This window comes from Globicephala melas, chromosome 15, assembly GCF_963455315.2.
Source record: "Globicephala melas chromosome 15, mGloMel1.2, whole genome shotgun sequence".
In the NCBI taxonomy this organism is placed as follows: Eukaryota; Metazoa; Chordata; class Mammalia; order Artiodactyla; family Delphinidae; genus Globicephala; species Globicephala melas.
In genome coordinates, this window is record NC_083328.1 from 15,267,605 (window position 1) to 15,283,471 (window position 15,867).

Consider the following 15,867-nt stretch of genomic DNA (forward strand, 5'->3'; position numbering starts at 1 on the left):
TGCAAGACATTGTAGTAGTTTGAGGACACTGATGTTCCCAACCCTTTGCCCCTTCCTGTAGCCAAGGCCTTTCCCCAAAGCTGTGCTCTGCCCTCCTCCTCTGGGCAGAGTATTCTGTTCCGCTCATTGTCTCTGGGCTCAACCATGTGTACTGGTTTAGCCCACGCACATTATCATATGTGATAAAAACAGAGGCTGGGGCTCCCCTGGTGGTGCAGTGGTTGAGAGTCCGCCTGCCGATGCAGGGGACACGGGTTCGTGCCCTGGTCCGGGAAGATCCCACATGCTGCGGAGCGGCTGGGCCCATGAGCCATGGCCGCTGGGCCTGCGCGTCCGGAGCCTGTGCTCCGCAACGGGAGAGGCCACAACAGTGAGAGGCCCGCGTACCGCAAAAAAAAAAAAAAAAACCAGAGGCTGGAAAAAGTGCTTGCCACATTTCCACTTGCTCTTTTGTTCCTCTGCCTTCACCACGAGGACACACCCAGGCTAGCCCACTGGAGGATGAGACACAGGGAACAGAAGAGCCAAGTTACCCCGGTCGTTCCAGCCCGGCAAACAGATATTGATGGCAACCCTCAGAAATGGAGAGAGCCCAGCCAAGATCATCAGAGCTGCCAACCAACCTGCAGCTGATTACAGATGCATGAGGGAGTCCAGCTAGGACCAGAAAAATTGCCCAGCTGACGCACAGACTCACTTACTGTTTTAAGCCACTGAATGTTGGGATAGTTTGTTACATAGCATTATTACGACAATAGTTCACTATTGTGAACATATGGGTTAGCAGAGATGAGCCTTGCCCCACTTTGATTTTATTGATGTTTGCAAATTCAAAGGAGGGTGTATCCAAGTAGAATCCTCTACGGAAGCATCAGGCCGGAGAGCCACATTTCCTACCCCAATGACGTAGCGAATGACCCCCTTTCTATCCGCTTCAGGGATGACATCCTTGTAGTCCAAAGGATCGCCAAACTTTTCTCCATCTGTGATGACAACCAGTATCTTAAGGGCATTCTCCCGGGCTCCGTTTCTGCTGTGAAACAGTTCTCTTCTGTCCAGGGTAGAGGAGGGAAAAGTCAAATTCGAGCCGACAGAGATACGCTTGATGCTAGGGAAGGAACGTCAGCAGTGACAGATGCAACTGGGCTCTGTCTAGGAGGTACTTGGGTTCTCCTGGGACAAGCACTGAGATGTAGCTGCCCCAATATCTGGAAGGGCAGCAGGAGAACAGGAAAGAGTGGAGGGAAAGGAAGCCTTCATTGCCGTTATACACTTTGGCATAGATTGATTTTTTTTTAACTGAGTATTATTCCTTCTAAATTAAAAAGAAATTAATAAGCTTAATTGTGCCTTCATCAGACCTCTCCTGATGTGAGGCAATGGTTCTCCAGCATATCATCCTGCACTTTTGTCCCAATCCCCAGCCTTGCCTCTACACAGACACACACACACACAGAGATCAGAGTGAACTTTCTAAAACAAGATATGGGTACGTGTCCCCACTGCTAAAACCTTCAATGGATCCACTGGCTTTTCAGTTGCCTTGATGATCTGGCCTCAACTGATCCTTCTAGCCTCTCTCTAGCCTTCCCTTCCCTCCCCGCCCCCTTAATCCCACCTTTACTCACGACTTGTATGTCATGACCATACCAGGCACAGTCCCTCCTCCACACGTTTACTCACCCCTCCACCGGAAATACCCTCTACCCCAGCCCTGTCTGAACAACTCCCCTCTTCCTGCAAAGCTCAACGAAAAATAAAACCTCCTCCTTCCATCCTAAGCAAAGAGGGAAGAGCTTACACAACTTTGCGGATCCCTGTGGCCGTGTGTGTCCTTCCCAACAGCTGTATTATTGGCCTCACCAGCGATGCCGGGGAAGGGTTTCTCTTGAAATCGTTGAAGGTGAAATGAGTCTGAAATTCTTCAGAGTACTGCATCAAAGAGAACTGGGAACGGGCACCTGGTATTACACTGGAGAAGGTGTCCCTCCTCCCCCTTAACCATCCATAAATCTTGAAACACTCTAGTCTCCAAATTCCTCCCAATTCTGCCCTGCCCCCAGTCCTTCCGCCTCACCAGGACAGAGATCGGCCATCAGCTCCCACTTTCCAGCACTAGAACTCAGCCAGAGATGACATGTGGGTTTCATGTCCCACGCCAACCCCTATCAATGAGTCTGCCTGCTTTACAGGGGGCTGGAGGAAAGCTGAGGCCACATCCAGACAGAGCAAGGAAGCAAATCATGAAAGAAAACGATGATCAGCTGGCAATTGGCAACATCTCTAATAGAAGCAGGACAGCAACGTGGCAGCCTGGTTGCCACGTACTTTCCAGCCTTATGCAAGCTGTTCCCTAACCTACCCACTGACCCTTACCAAGGTTTTGGACTTTTGGAATTGACTCATCACAGTTGAGACAAAGTTCTTCATCCGCTGAAAGTCTGTCGGGTTGATGCTACCAGAGCCATCAATCAAAAAGGCAATGTCACTCTCTTTCTGAGGGCACCCTGGGGAAAAAGGAAAAGGAATTGATTACAAGAGACTCAGGGTTCATTTTTTGCATGTCAGCACTCTGCTGACATGAGAATGAAAGGTAAACACGATGCAACCCATGTGCCTAGCTAAATAAAAACATGGGACAGAGTGGTATGGAAAAATATGGTTCATTCTGCTCAAGGCAGTCAGGGAAAGCAGTGCTATCACAGCTACCTCATGAAGAATAAGAAATAATTTGCCAAAGATACAAAGGGAGAAATAAGTTACAGGGGAAAAAAGGAATAGTGCATATAAACGTATGCTGGACGTCCTCCCTCCAGCCCCCCATTCTGCCCCAGCCCCAAATCCACTTTCTACCATTCCCCACTTTGCCCAGAGCTCAGCCCACATGGGACATGTCAACAGGGCTCTTTCAACCTCTGGCTTGTTTGCCCAGTTAGGAGCCTCAACAGGAGACTGGAGGGAGGGAAGAGGGTGAGATCAGAGTATTTCCCTCAGCTCCCTTCCTGCAAGCCTGCTTTGGGCCAACTGTGTCCCTCAACAGATCAGTGCTCCTCTCAAGGAGGCCCACTCCCCATGACTCCCTGTCCTTCCAGATTCTGGGGACTTCTGCCTCTCTTTGTCCCATCAGCCTAGGGTGGCAACAGCTCCACTGTTGTTCACCCTGGGTTCCTGGACCATCCCTTGTAGCTTCTTTAGACCCTGCCACACCTTTATAACTAGTCCCTTTCTAAATACAGTTGACCCTTGAGCAACGCAAGGATGAGGGGCCCCCACCCTCCATGCAGTTAAAAATGCATGTATAACTTCACAGTCTGCCCTTCGTATCCGCAATTCCATATCCGCAATTCTGCATCTGCGGATTCAACCAACCTCAGATCCGGTAGTACTGTAGCACGAATTTAGTGGGGAAAAAAAATCCACATATAGGTGGACCCACGCAGTTTAAACTGGCCATTTTTCAAGGATCCAGTGTAGAAAAGGGTAGCACAAAGGATTTTTTTTTTTTTTTTTCTGTACGCGGGCCTCTCACTGTTGCGGCCTCTCCCGTTGCGGAGGCTCCAGACGCGCAGGCTCAGCAGCCATGGCTCCTGAGCCCAGCCGCTCCGCGGCATGTGGGATCTTCCCGGACCGGGGCACGAACCCGCGTCCCCTGCATCGGCAGGCGGACTCTCAACCACTGCGCCACCAGGGAAGCCCAGCACAAAGAATTTTTTAGGAGGTAAAAGAATTCTTTCGTATCCTGTTCATGTTGCTGTTTACACAAATCTAAGCATGTCTTAAAATTAATGGAATTGTACACCACAAGGGAAAAAACGGTCAATTTTACTGTATCATTAGTGAAAAAATAAGATAAAATTATCCAGAAAAAGTGTTGGCTTTTTAAAAAATAGACAAGCAGATTCTAACATTTATATAGAAAATAAACAGGGAAGATAAGCCAGAAATTTTCTTGAAAATCTCAAAGGTACACTAAGTGAAAAGAATCAAGGTACAATCCAGTGTGTAGAGCACGCTACCTTTTGTGGCACAAAGTGAAGTATACAGACGCCTATGTCAGTAAATATTGATACGTGGAGTACCTCCAGAAGAAGCCATGAGACACTGGTAACAGTAACTGCCTCTCAGGAAGGAAAGAGGAGCTCCGAGACCCAAGAAGGAGAGGTTTTTATAGGATAACCCTTAGTGCCTTTTGAACTATGAACCGAGTGCATGTTTCATCTATTTTTAAGGAAATGAAAATGTTTTCAAAAAGAAGAGTCTGGAATGCTTAAGAGTGAGGACTGAAGAGAGAAACGTGGGGGTGGGAGCTGAAGCCACAGAATTGGATGCAGTCAGACACGAAGAGCACATGGGCAAGAACAGAAGCTGTAATCAGGTGGGCAGGGGAGGCAGAGGAAGACAGCTTGGAGCTGGAGCTTCGTAGGAGCCCTCAGTAGGGGCACAAGTAGGAGGAAGAGAAGAGAGGAGAGGAGAGATGTCTGAAGCCAAGGTGCTGGGGGAAGGAAGAGGTGATCTGCAGGTCACATTGGAAAAGTCAGAGAACGTGAGGACAGAATAGAGATTTGGCCTTTAGAGGGTCACAGATGCCACTGGCAACAGCAAGGTCTATATGATGGGTGGGCAGGAGCCAGATGTCAAAGGGTGAAGGATCACAGCATGGGGCCAATGGAGGCAAGGAGAGAGATCCCTTCCAAGAAGGTTGGTGATGAAGGGAAGGAGAGAGGGCAGAAGATGGAGAGGAGACCGGGGGAGGGAAGGTTATTTTCATTGCTATCAGTTTGAGTGGTTGATTCTTTTTAAGTTATGGGTAGCATGAGCAGGTTTACATTCAAAGGAGGGGTTGGGATTTAGGTTCCTGGAGAGAGCAAGTGACTAAAGATGTGAACCCCAGAGTTGGTGATGCGAGAGAGCCTCAAAAGCCCAGATGGAAAAATTACTCATGGAAAGGACAGGTCTTCCTCTAAAATCAGTGAAATGCTGCCAAGAGTGGTGCCAGGAAATCTGGACACGGAGAAGGAGGACGTGGAAGGAGTTTACACCTGGCAGTCTTCGTTTATTCTGTGAAGAAGGAGGGAAGGTTATTGTCAAAGTGAAGTTCAAAGGAGCTTGAGAAAAAAGAAAACTGTAAAAGAAAGACATATCTGCCCTTGGTTCCAGAACCAACTTGGAAACAAGCAAAAAGATGGCCAAGGAGTTGAAGAAATCGGTGTCAGAAATCAGCTGGATATGGGACTTCCCTGGTGGCCCAGCGGTTAAGAATTCTCCTGCCAATGCAGGGGACACGGGTTTAAGCCCTGGTCCGGGAAGATCCCACATGCCACAGAGCAACTAAGCTCATGTGCCACAACTACTGAGCCCGCGTGCAACAACTACTGAAGCCCGTGCGCCCTGGAACCCACGTGCCACAGATACTGAGCCTGCGTGCTTCAACAACCACAGCCCATGCTCCGCAACAAAAGAAGCCACGGCACTGAGAAGCCCACGCACTGCAACGAAGAGTAGCCCCCACTCGCCACAACTAGAGAAAGCCCACGTGCAGCAACAAAGACCCAACACAGCCACACAAAAAAAAGAAAAAAAGAAAGAAATCAGCTGGATAAAAACATTCATTCACTTACTCTCTTTCAATCAAGAGATGCTTGGGGAACAAGGGTAAGGAGCCACCAAGATGGTCCCCAAGATTCTCACCTCCTGATAGAGTTAACACCCTTGCATAACCTCCTCATCTTGATTGTGAGCTGGAGTTTTTATTTATTTATTTTTACTGAAGTATAGTTGATTGACAATATTGTGTTAGTTTCAGGTGTACAGTAAAGTTATTCAAGTATATTTTTCAGATTATTTTCCATTTAAGGTTATTACAAGATATTGAATGTTGTCTGCTGTGTTATACAGTGAATCCTTGTTGCTTATCTATTTTATATGTAGTAGTGTGTATCTGTTAATCCCAGACTCCTAATTTATCCCTCCCACTTCCCTTTCCTCTTTGGTAACCATACATTTGTTTTCTATGTCTGTGAGTCTGTTTTTGTTTTGCATGTAGGTTCATTTATATTATTTTTCAGATTCCACATATAAGTAATACCATGTAATATTTGTCTTTCTCTGACTTACTTCACTTAGTGTGATATTCTCTAGGTCCATCCATGTTGCAGCAAATAACATTATTTCATTCTTTTCTGTGGTTGAGTAGTATTCTGTTGTTTCTGTTTATGTGTGTGTGTGTGTATATATACATATATATATATATATATATATCACATCTTCTTTATCCATTCTTCTGTTGGTGGACACTTAGGTTGCTTCCATGTCTTGGCTATTATAAATAGTGCTGCTATGAACCCTGGGGTCCATGTGTCTTTTTGAATTAGGGTTTTTGTCTTTTGCAGATATATGCCCAGGAGTGAGATTGCTGAATCATATGGTAGCTATATTTTTAGTTTTTTAAGGAACCTCCGTACTGTTCTCCATAGTAGCTGTACCAATTTACATTCCCACCAACAGTGTAGGAGGGTTCTCTTTTCTCTACATCCTCCCTGTGAGCTGGACTTTTTGACTCACTCCCAAAGAATACAATATGGCAGAAGTCTTCTGAGATTAGATTATAAAAGACTGTGACGTCCATCTTGGGTTCTTACTCTCTCTTGCTCTCTCACTGCCTTGTTCACTCACCCTGAGGGCAGCCAGCTGCCATGTTGTGAGTTGTTCTGTGGGGAAGCCCATGGGACAAGCAAGTGAGGGAAGCAGGAACCAGCAGCCAGTGTGGACTGAGGCCCTCAGTCCAACCATCTTATAAGTGAGCTTGGATGTGGATCTTCCCCTAGTCAAGCCTTCAGATGAGACCACACCCCTGGTTTGACAACTTCAAGCTCTTGAGAAACCATGAGACAGAGATCCCCAACTAGTCTGTGTCCAGATTCCTGATTCACAGAAACTGTAAGATAATTAATGTTTCTTGTTTTTGGCTGCTAAGTTCAGGAGCAATTTGTCAAGCAGCAAGTGAACAAGCTCGACAAAATCTCTGGCTATCACAGAGCCTACATCCCAGAAGAAAGGACATCTAAGAAATAAGTAAAGGGCTTCCCTGGTGGCGCAGTGGTTGAGAGTCCGCCTGCTGATGCAGGGGACACGGGTTCGTGTCCCGGTCTGGGAAGATCCCACATGCCGCGGAGCGGCTGGGCCCGTGAGCCATGGCCGCTGAGCCTGTGCGTCCAGAGCCTGTGCTCCGCAACGGGAGAGGCCACAACAGTGAGAGGCCCGCGTACCACAAAAAAAAAAAAAAAAAGAAAGAAAGAAGTAAAATATGGATATATAGGTATGAAGAGGGCAAAGCAGGGCAATGTGGTAGGAAGTGATGGTGGAAATTATTAGAAGAGCCACTCAGGGAAGGTCTCTCTGAAGAGTTAACATTTGAGCTGAGATGACAGTAATAGGTTGTCAGCTGAGATCTGGGGAAAGAGCATGGCAGGCTGAAGGAATAGTAAGTGCAAAGCCCCTGAGGCAGGGACAGCTTGGTGTGGTTCTTGGAGAAGAAAGGCAGCTGGAGCACAGTGACTAAGGTAGAACGGTTGGGAAAGAAGTTGGAGAGGTGGACGAGGGCCACACCAGCTAGAGCCTCAAAGGCTATGGTCAGGCACTGTGGCCAGGCTGAGTCCAGGCACTAACTCTAAGGACAATGGTTGAGACATTGTCTCATATAGATGGGTGGCTATATCAGGACTTTCCTCAAAGTGCAAGATCCTAGCACCTCTCCAGAGCCCCTCTCTGCATTGGAACCCAGTTCCCTCATGCTTCTGCACCAAGACTTTTAAATAACCCCCCAGACTATGAGCCCCTCAGCCCAGTCCTGCCAGCTCCCTCCAGTCTCATGCTACTTGTCTGTACTCACCTCTGAGGGCCTCTGGGAGCCTCCTGGGTTGCTGCAGTAGGTTGGGTTCAAACAGGAAGCAGAAGCCGATCGCATAGGTGTTGTCCTTGCAGATATGGTGCCCAGTGGGGCCACAGGCCTAGGGCGCAGGGGACAGGTGGGAGGGGCTGTCCCTGCTTCCTGTCCTTTCACCCCAGCACCTCCACCCAACAAGACCCCAGCCCCAGCAGTCTTAGGCCTCCAACTCCTTCCCTTGGGACACTCCCATGACCCAATGCAACTCACCAGCAGCTGGAAAGGTTTGGGGGTGAACGCCAGAGACAGGCCCAGGGACATGTTCACAGCCTCCGGGGGTACTGAGGGGACAGATATATATATGGTCACCCTCGGGGATGGACGGGACTGTGTAAGAACTGGACAGGGGATGGACAGGAACCTCAACCAGGGAGACATGGAGGTGTGAGGGGTTCAAAGAAGCACGTAGGCCATGGAAAGGGACACAGAGGGGTGTCCAAGGGTGCCTGCATACAGCTCAGAGGCCAGGGAGCTGGCTCCCTGGGCCCCCATCACAGATCCCAAGACAAAGGCAACGTCTGGCAAGTCCAGGTGTGTACAGAAGTGGAACCCTAGCCCTGGGTCCCAGCGAGGGGCAGTGACTCACCCTGCAGGGGGATGGGTTCACACTTGCCCATGCTGCAGTCACACTTGTAGAGGCCGCCCGTTTGATTGGAAGCCTTTATCTCCTGGGGGGCTCCAACCACCAGCCTGGGGGGAGAGGTGGGAAAAGCTCACCACAGGGACAAGAGAACGCTATGATATCTGGGGAGAGAAGGAGACCATGGAAGTTCCGCCACCCAAAATAAAAGTGGGGGAGCCAACCTCACAGGGATTCCCCAACTCCCAGAAATAGGAGGAAGATTCAGCAAAGAAAAACATGGGAATTTTTTTTAACCGCTGATTGTTTATTGTGAATATTCTCGTAATCCAGTCATTTGAATTCCCAGAGGTCATTTCAGTAAATTCAAGAATTTCCAAATCCTGAAGGCCAAACAATGAAGGTAGACAGTCTACCTTCCCAACTTGGAATCACTTCCCCATTCAGGCAGGGATGCAATATTGCATAGAGGACAGGAATAGAGGCCTTGGAGTTTTACTGCCCGAAATTAAAATTTAGTCCCACCCTTACTTCCTGTGTGACCTTGGGCACGTCAACTAATGACCTTATTGTGCTTCAATTTTCTCATCTCTAAAATATGGATAATAGCAGTACCTACCTCAAGGTTATTATCAGGATTAAATGAGTTAATCCGTGTACAATCCAAAAATGGGAAAATGTTTAATCTTGGAGTAAGAAGGAACTCTCTAAGAATGACATAATACTCAGAGGTCATTTTAAAGTGAATACATTCAACTCCACAGTCATTTTAAATAAATTTCTGTATCTGATCAACTACCAAAAGCGAAGTCAGAAAACAAACAGTAAACCGGGGGAGGGAGATGAGCAACTCATACCCCAGACTACTTTCCTCAGTATAGTCAGAGCTCCCACAAACCAGTAAGGAAAAAAACAAACCAAGAGAAAAATGGGCAACAGATAAGAAAAAAGTGTTCACAGAAAAGGAAATAAATCTCTCCTTAAAGAAGAAATGCAGGGCTTCCCTGGTGGCGCAGTGGTTAAGAATCCGCCTGCCAATGCAGGAGACGTGGGTTCGAGCCCTGGTCCGGGAAGATCCCACATGCCGTGGAGCAACTAAGCCCGTGCGCCACAACTACTGAGCCTATGCTCTAGAGGCTTCGAGCCACAGCTACGGAAGCCCACGTGCCTAGAGCCCGTGCTCCACAGCAAGAGAGACCACCACAATGAGAAGACCCCATACGGTCATTAATTAATTAATTAATTAATTTTTTTTAAAAAAGAAATGCAGTTTAAAAGTAAATTGAGATACCGTTTCTCACCTGTTCAATTTACAAAGATCATAAGTTTGCTAACATTTTGGGTTGGCAAGTGGGTGGGGAAGTAGGTGTTTGCATAAACTTCTGGCGTGAGTGCAAATTGTTGCCACCCTCATAGAGGGTAATTTGGAAAAATCTATTAAAATTACATATGCACATGTACCCTTGGATCCAGCAATCCTAGTCCTAGGAATTTACTTCCAAAATATACTTGCACATGTACAAAATGCCAACATTGTTCATATAGCAAAAGTTTGGAAACAATCTAATGTCCATTAAGAAGAGATTTGGGGACTTCCCTGGTGGTCCAGTGGGTAAGACTCTGTGCTCCCAATTCAGGGGGCCCGGGTTCAATCCCTGGTAGGGGAACTAGATCCCACATGCTGCAACTAAGAGCCCACATGGTGCAATTAAAGATCCTGCATGCCGCAACTAAACATGCCGCAACAAAAATCCCGTGTGCCGCAACTAAGACCCAGGCAGCCTAAATAAATAAATAAATAAATAAATTTTAAAAAGAGATTTAAATGTAATATAAATGTAAATTACAGTGCTTCCAAATAATGGAATGGGATGTAAGCATTAAAAAGAACAAGTAAGCTCTTTTTTCATTTATTTGGTAAAATCAGCAAGCTCTATTAATTTTAAAAAAATGCCAAGGACAGTATAGAGCAGAGGCCAGCAAACTTTCTTCTAGAAAAGTAACATTATTTCCATAAATATTATTTCTGTAAAGGTAAATATTTTAGGCTTTGCAGGCCATAGAGTCTCTGTCCCAGACTCTCTGTTCTGCTATTATAGCTCCAAAACTGCCCTAAAAAATAAATGACTAGAGATTATCATACTAAGTGAAGTTAAGTCACACAGAGAAAAATGATGTAAATGGACTTATTTACAAAACAGAAACAGACTCACAGATTTCAAAAACAAACTTATGGTTACCAAAGGGGAAATGTGAGGGGGAGAGATAAATTAGGAGCTTGGGATTAACACACACACACTGCTATATATAAAACAGATAACCAACAAGGACCTACTGTATAGCACAGGGAACTCTACTCGATTTTCTGTAATAACCTATATGGGAAAAGAATCTGAAAAAGAATGAATATATGTATATGTATAACTGAATCACTTTGCTGTACATCCGAAACTAATGCAACATTGTGAATCAACTATACTCCAGTAAAATTTTTATAAGTATTGGAAAATAATAAAAAATAATAAAAATAAATGACAAGTGGGGAGTAGGGGTAGCCAAGTGTCAATAAAATGTATTTACAAAAATAGGCAGCAGGTTGTAGTTTGAGTATAATGTGTGCAACAAATTGTGTGTGGGATGACGCGGAGGTCTGTGCGCTGGAGAATCTCTCTGAAAGAACACACGAGAAACCGTTCAACAGGGACCCTGCTAGGGAGGGAATTGGGGGAACGGAGTGAGGAAGAGACTTTCTTACTATCACACTCTTTTGTATCTTTTGAATTTAGAGCTCTGATAAATTAAGAAAAAAACAAATCAAGGAAATTGTGATTTTTTTTTTCAGGTATGTTAAGCCTTGGAGGGAAAGTGCGTGAGCAGGGAGTCCCCCTGTGGCCCTTACCAGGATCCCTCAAGCTGGACCACGCTCTGCCCGAAGCCCCTTGCATTGTTTTGGAAGATGACTGCTTTTTCCGTGTCCAGGTTGAACCCGTGACATAAGGCCAAGGCTGGAGGGAGAACAAGGCGGGCGGGAGTCAGGAGGACAGAAGGAGACAGTTAAGAAAGCAGCCTGGGGACTTCCCTGGTGGCGCAGTGATTAAGAATCCAGGGGACATGGGTTTGAGCCCTGGTCCAGGAAGATCCCACGTGCCGCAGAGCAGCTAAGCCCGTGCGCCACAACTATGATCTGTTGTTTGTTTTGTTTTGTTTTTAATCTTGAAGGAACATATCCCTGACTTGTTTGATGTTCTTTGTTCTGACAAGATATAAAACTGTGCTGAAAACATGCTTCTCCGGAACAGTTCCTCAGAGTTCTCTGAGAGGCTGTCTCCTGGGCTATAGTCCTCAGTTTGGCTCAAAGAAAACTCTTTTCTTGTTTATTGATCATTTCCATCAACAGGTGCATTCAGCCCCTCTCTGAGCCCCACCCTGGGTTCCCACCCCACTGATTTGCCCAACAATCAAGTTCCTAAAGGCTCAGTTAGGTAATTTCCTTCCTATGCAACTTTCAAGCATTTCTTTCCCTTCTCTGGCTCTTCGTCCACAAAACACAGATACAAAGGGAAAAAAACTTGAGTCATTTTGATCAGTCAGTCATTCAACAAACATTTACACCTGAGTCCTTGGAAAAGAGGAGACCAATAGGAGGAGGTGAGGTGGAATCCAAGAAGAAACACTCCAAGAAGAGAAGCCAAGACCTGCTGTGCACACTTAGACGTGTCATTTCACCTCTCGGGGCCTCAGTTTCCTCCTCTGTGAAGAAGGGACCAGCCAAACCCCCTTGCATAGTCCGTGAATTGAGTCATTTATCCAAAGCTTCTCTGCTCATCGCATCTCGGTCTAGTTCTACTCTGCTGCTTGAATCCCTTAACCTTCCCCCAATCCCCTTTGTCTCTCCCAGCCTAACTCCTAAGTATTCTGTATCCTTTATCTCCACAAACTCACAAACCCAAAAACTCCCCCCCTCCTCACTCTGAGGGCCCCCCAACTCCTGGCTCACCTGTTAGTAGAAGGACTCTGTGAGTCATCGCTGGAGACAGCAGGAGCCGTGAGGCTGCAGGCACCACTGAGCCACTTTAAGGAGGCCACCAAAGCCAGGAAGGACCGAAAAAGGGAAGTAAGAGGCAGAAGTCTGTCAGAGACTCAAAAGAAGAGGACGAAGGCTCAGTGAGCACACAGCCCTGCCAGACCTGCCCCCTCTACCCAGCCTCCCGGCCCAAACCATCAGGGTCGCCAACCCATAGGTGGCTTTGTTTGCCCACCTGCTTCTAGAAACATTATGAACAGCAAAGCATGGACTTATGACCTGCCCCTCAGAACATGTCTCCCTGAAAGCACGCTTTGCAAAATGTCCCTCCCTCCTGCCCAGGGAAGTGAGAACACCTGTCAGCCAGAGCATCCTCCTGTGTGGCCATCAGTAAGGTCAACTCAGGTACAGAGAAACCTGGTGCTTTTTTTTAATATAAATTTATTTATTTATGTATTTATTTTTGGCTGCGTTGGGTCTTCGTTGCGGCACAAAGACTTCTCAGTGAGGTGGCTTCTCTTGTTGCAGAGCACACGCTTTAGGCGCACAGACTTCAGTAGTTGTGGCGCCAGGCTTAGTGGCTCCGCAGTATGTGGGATCTTCCTGGGCCAGGACTCGAACCCGTGTCGCCTGCATTGTCAGGTGGATTCTTAACCACTGCACCACAAGCAAAGTCCTCTACGCGGTGCTTTTTAAATATTATTTTGCTTTAAAAAAAAAAAAACGGCCTCAGGACTTCCCTGCTGCCGTAGTGGTTAAGAAGCCACCTGACAATGCAGGCAACACGGGTTCGAGCCCTGGTCCAGGAAGATCCCTCATGCCGCGGAGCAACTAAGCCCGGCACTACAACTACTGAGCCTGCGCTCTAGAGCCCGTGAGCCACAACTACTGAAGCCCGTGGCCTAGAGCCCATGCTCCGCAGCAAAAGAAGCCACCGCAATGAGAAGCCCACACACCGCAACAAAGAGTAGCCCCCACTTGCTGCAACCAGAGAAAGCCCGCACACAACAACAAAGACCCAACGCAGCCAAAAAAAAAAAAAGCCTCAAACTCTTTTGCCCTGGAATTTTCACTTCCAAGAATTTATCCTAAGAAATATCTGAGAAGTACAGTCAAAGATGTCTGCACAAGCTGTTTTCAAAGACACACCAGCATATCTTCATGAAATTACATAGAACACCAAACCATACTTGTGTGTGTCTGCTAATGTGATTCCCCAAGCCAATCATTTTTCATTCTCTCTCCAACATATTTTCTCTTGCCCTTAGTTCGGCTTTCTTAATAACCAGAGCAAAGAAATGTGTGCGCTCTGAAAAAAATTCCATTAAAATTCTGAACATTTTGTTTTAAAATTACCTGTTTAAAAATACGTATGTGTTGGGCTTCCCTGGTGGCGCAGTGGTTGAGGGTCCCCCTGCCGGTGCGGGGGACGCGGGTTCATGCCCCAGTCCGGGAGGATCCCGCGTGCCGCGGAGCGGCTGGGCCCGTGAGCCATGGCCGCTGAGCCTGCGCGTCCGGAGCCTGGGCTCTGTGGCGGGAGAGGCCACGGCAGTGGGAGGCGCGCGTACTGCAAAAAAATATATATATACGTATGTGTAGGAAAACCAAAATGTTAATAGTAGTTGTCACTGGATCATAGGACAATGGGTCTGTTCTACTCTATTGCTGCAGAGCAAACTACTCCAAATAAAACGGTGACTTCTTTTTTTAAAATTTATTTTATTGAAGTGTAGTTGATTTACAATGTTGTGTTAGTTTCTGGTGTACAACAAAGTAATTCAGTTATACATATACAGAATAGTTTGCATCTGCTAATCTCAGGTTCCCAGTTCATCCCCGCCCCATATCCCCTCTCCCTTGGCAACCACAAGTCGAAAACAGCAGCTTCTCATTGTGTCATGGTGCTGTGGATTGCCTAGCCTCAGCAGTTCTCACTAGGGAATCTCAGATGGCTGCAGTCAGATGGTGACTGGGGCTGGAGTCCTTGAAGGCTCAGCTCGGCTGGACTTTCAAAACAGATCACTCCCATGGCTGGAAGTTGGTACCATCAGCAGGCCCGGAGCTCGGTTGGAGCTGTCAGCTGGAGGACCTCCATGTGGCCTCTCTATGTGGCTTGGGCTGCTCACAGCATAGTGGTTAGACTTCAAGAGCAAGTATTCCAAGAGATAAGAATTGAAAGTTCCCAGTCTCTTAAGGTGTTGACCTGGAAACTGTCACAGAGTCACTTCCACTATATTCTAGTGGTCAAGCAGTCACAGAGCTCGACCACATTCTAAGAGAGGGGAACAAAGATGTCACGTCTCAGTGGGAGGTGTGTCAAAGAATTTGTGATCAGCTTCAATCTGCCACAGGGTGATTTTAATTTTCTTCTATATATATTTGTGTACTTAAAACTTTTTTACAAAAAAAAAGTGACGCTTATAATCAGAAAAAAAAGAAAAACACCAATAAGTAATTTAAACAACAAAGGGCCCATTCTTGTTAGCAGGAAAGGAGGCTGAGGAAAAAGAAATAAGACCATTGGATCAGGATGAGAAGCTACCAACAAGGGTGTGGGGACATATTTTAATAAATAAGCTGGTGGGACTTCCCTGGTGGCACAGTGCTTAAGATTCCACACTCCCAATGGAGGGGGCCTGGGTTCGATCCCTGGTCAGGGAACTAGATCCCACATGCATGCTGCAACTAAGAGTTTGCATGCCACAACTAAGGAACCCACGTGCTGCAACTAAGACCCGGCGCAACCAAATAAATAAATAAATAATTTTTTAAAGAAAAGAATGAATGCAAAAATAAATAAATAAGCTGGGTTTATTTTTGATAAAAAAACTTTCACACTCTGATCACCACAGGAAGTTGCTCGGATATCACGGCCCCTCTGTTCCCTTAGCAGTGACCAAGGGCCCACTTTAAAGGTATAGGCAATATCTCAGAAAGATTGTCCAGCCCCCAGAGCCTTTCTTAATGACCCACCCTATGGTGTGCACCTGACCAGGTAACCACAAGGTGGGCACCTAGCTATAAGCTCCCATCCATCCCCTACCCCTACTCTTGACAAACGCTTAGCTTGGGTTCCCCTGTACATGAACACTGAGACAAGTGGAAGTAATTTATCTGAGAGGTAATCCAGGAAACACTGGTGAGGAAATGAGCCCATAAAAGCTGTGAGATGGCACAAGTTACTGCTGTGGATGATTGGAGCTCAATACACTGAGGAACTCTGAAATCCAAGGGTAGAACATGCCTCAGACTTATCCACCTGAGAGGAGAGGGGGCTAGATTTTTTATCCACAACTCACATCAGCTATCCGTGGAGGGCTG

At 46.7% G+C, this 15,867-nt stretch overlaps 1 protein-coding gene across 2 annotated transcripts in view; it reads right to left on the minus strand.

Moving 5' to 3' along the window:
- Positions 1-12,660, minus strand: part of LOC115861229 (integrin alpha-M) — a 36,318-nt gene extending 23,658 nt beyond the window's left edge. The window contains exons 1-8 of one of the 2 annotated variants that reach the window (XM_030871816.2): positions 12,520-12,660; positions 11,422-11,527; positions 8,529-8,632; positions 8,153-8,223; positions 7,889-8,006; positions 2,377-2,507; positions 1,802-1,947; positions 898-1,051 (exon numbers count right to left, since the gene is read on the minus strand). In XM_030871816.2, the coding sequence (XP_030727676.2) occupies positions 898-1,051; positions 1,802-1,947; positions 2,377-2,507; positions 7,889-8,006; positions 8,153-8,223; positions 8,529-8,632; positions 11,422-11,527; positions 12,520-12,547 (858 nt within the window). In that variant the 5' untranslated portion in view covers positions 12,548-12,660. The remainder of the gene's footprint in view (positions 1-897; positions 1,052-1,801; positions 1,948-2,376; positions 2,508-7,888; positions 8,007-8,152; positions 8,224-8,528; positions 8,633-11,421; positions 11,528-12,519) is intronic. The other variant, XM_030871818.2, reaches the window with a different exon arrangement.
- Positions 12,661-15,867: the final 3,207 nt, after the last annotated feature.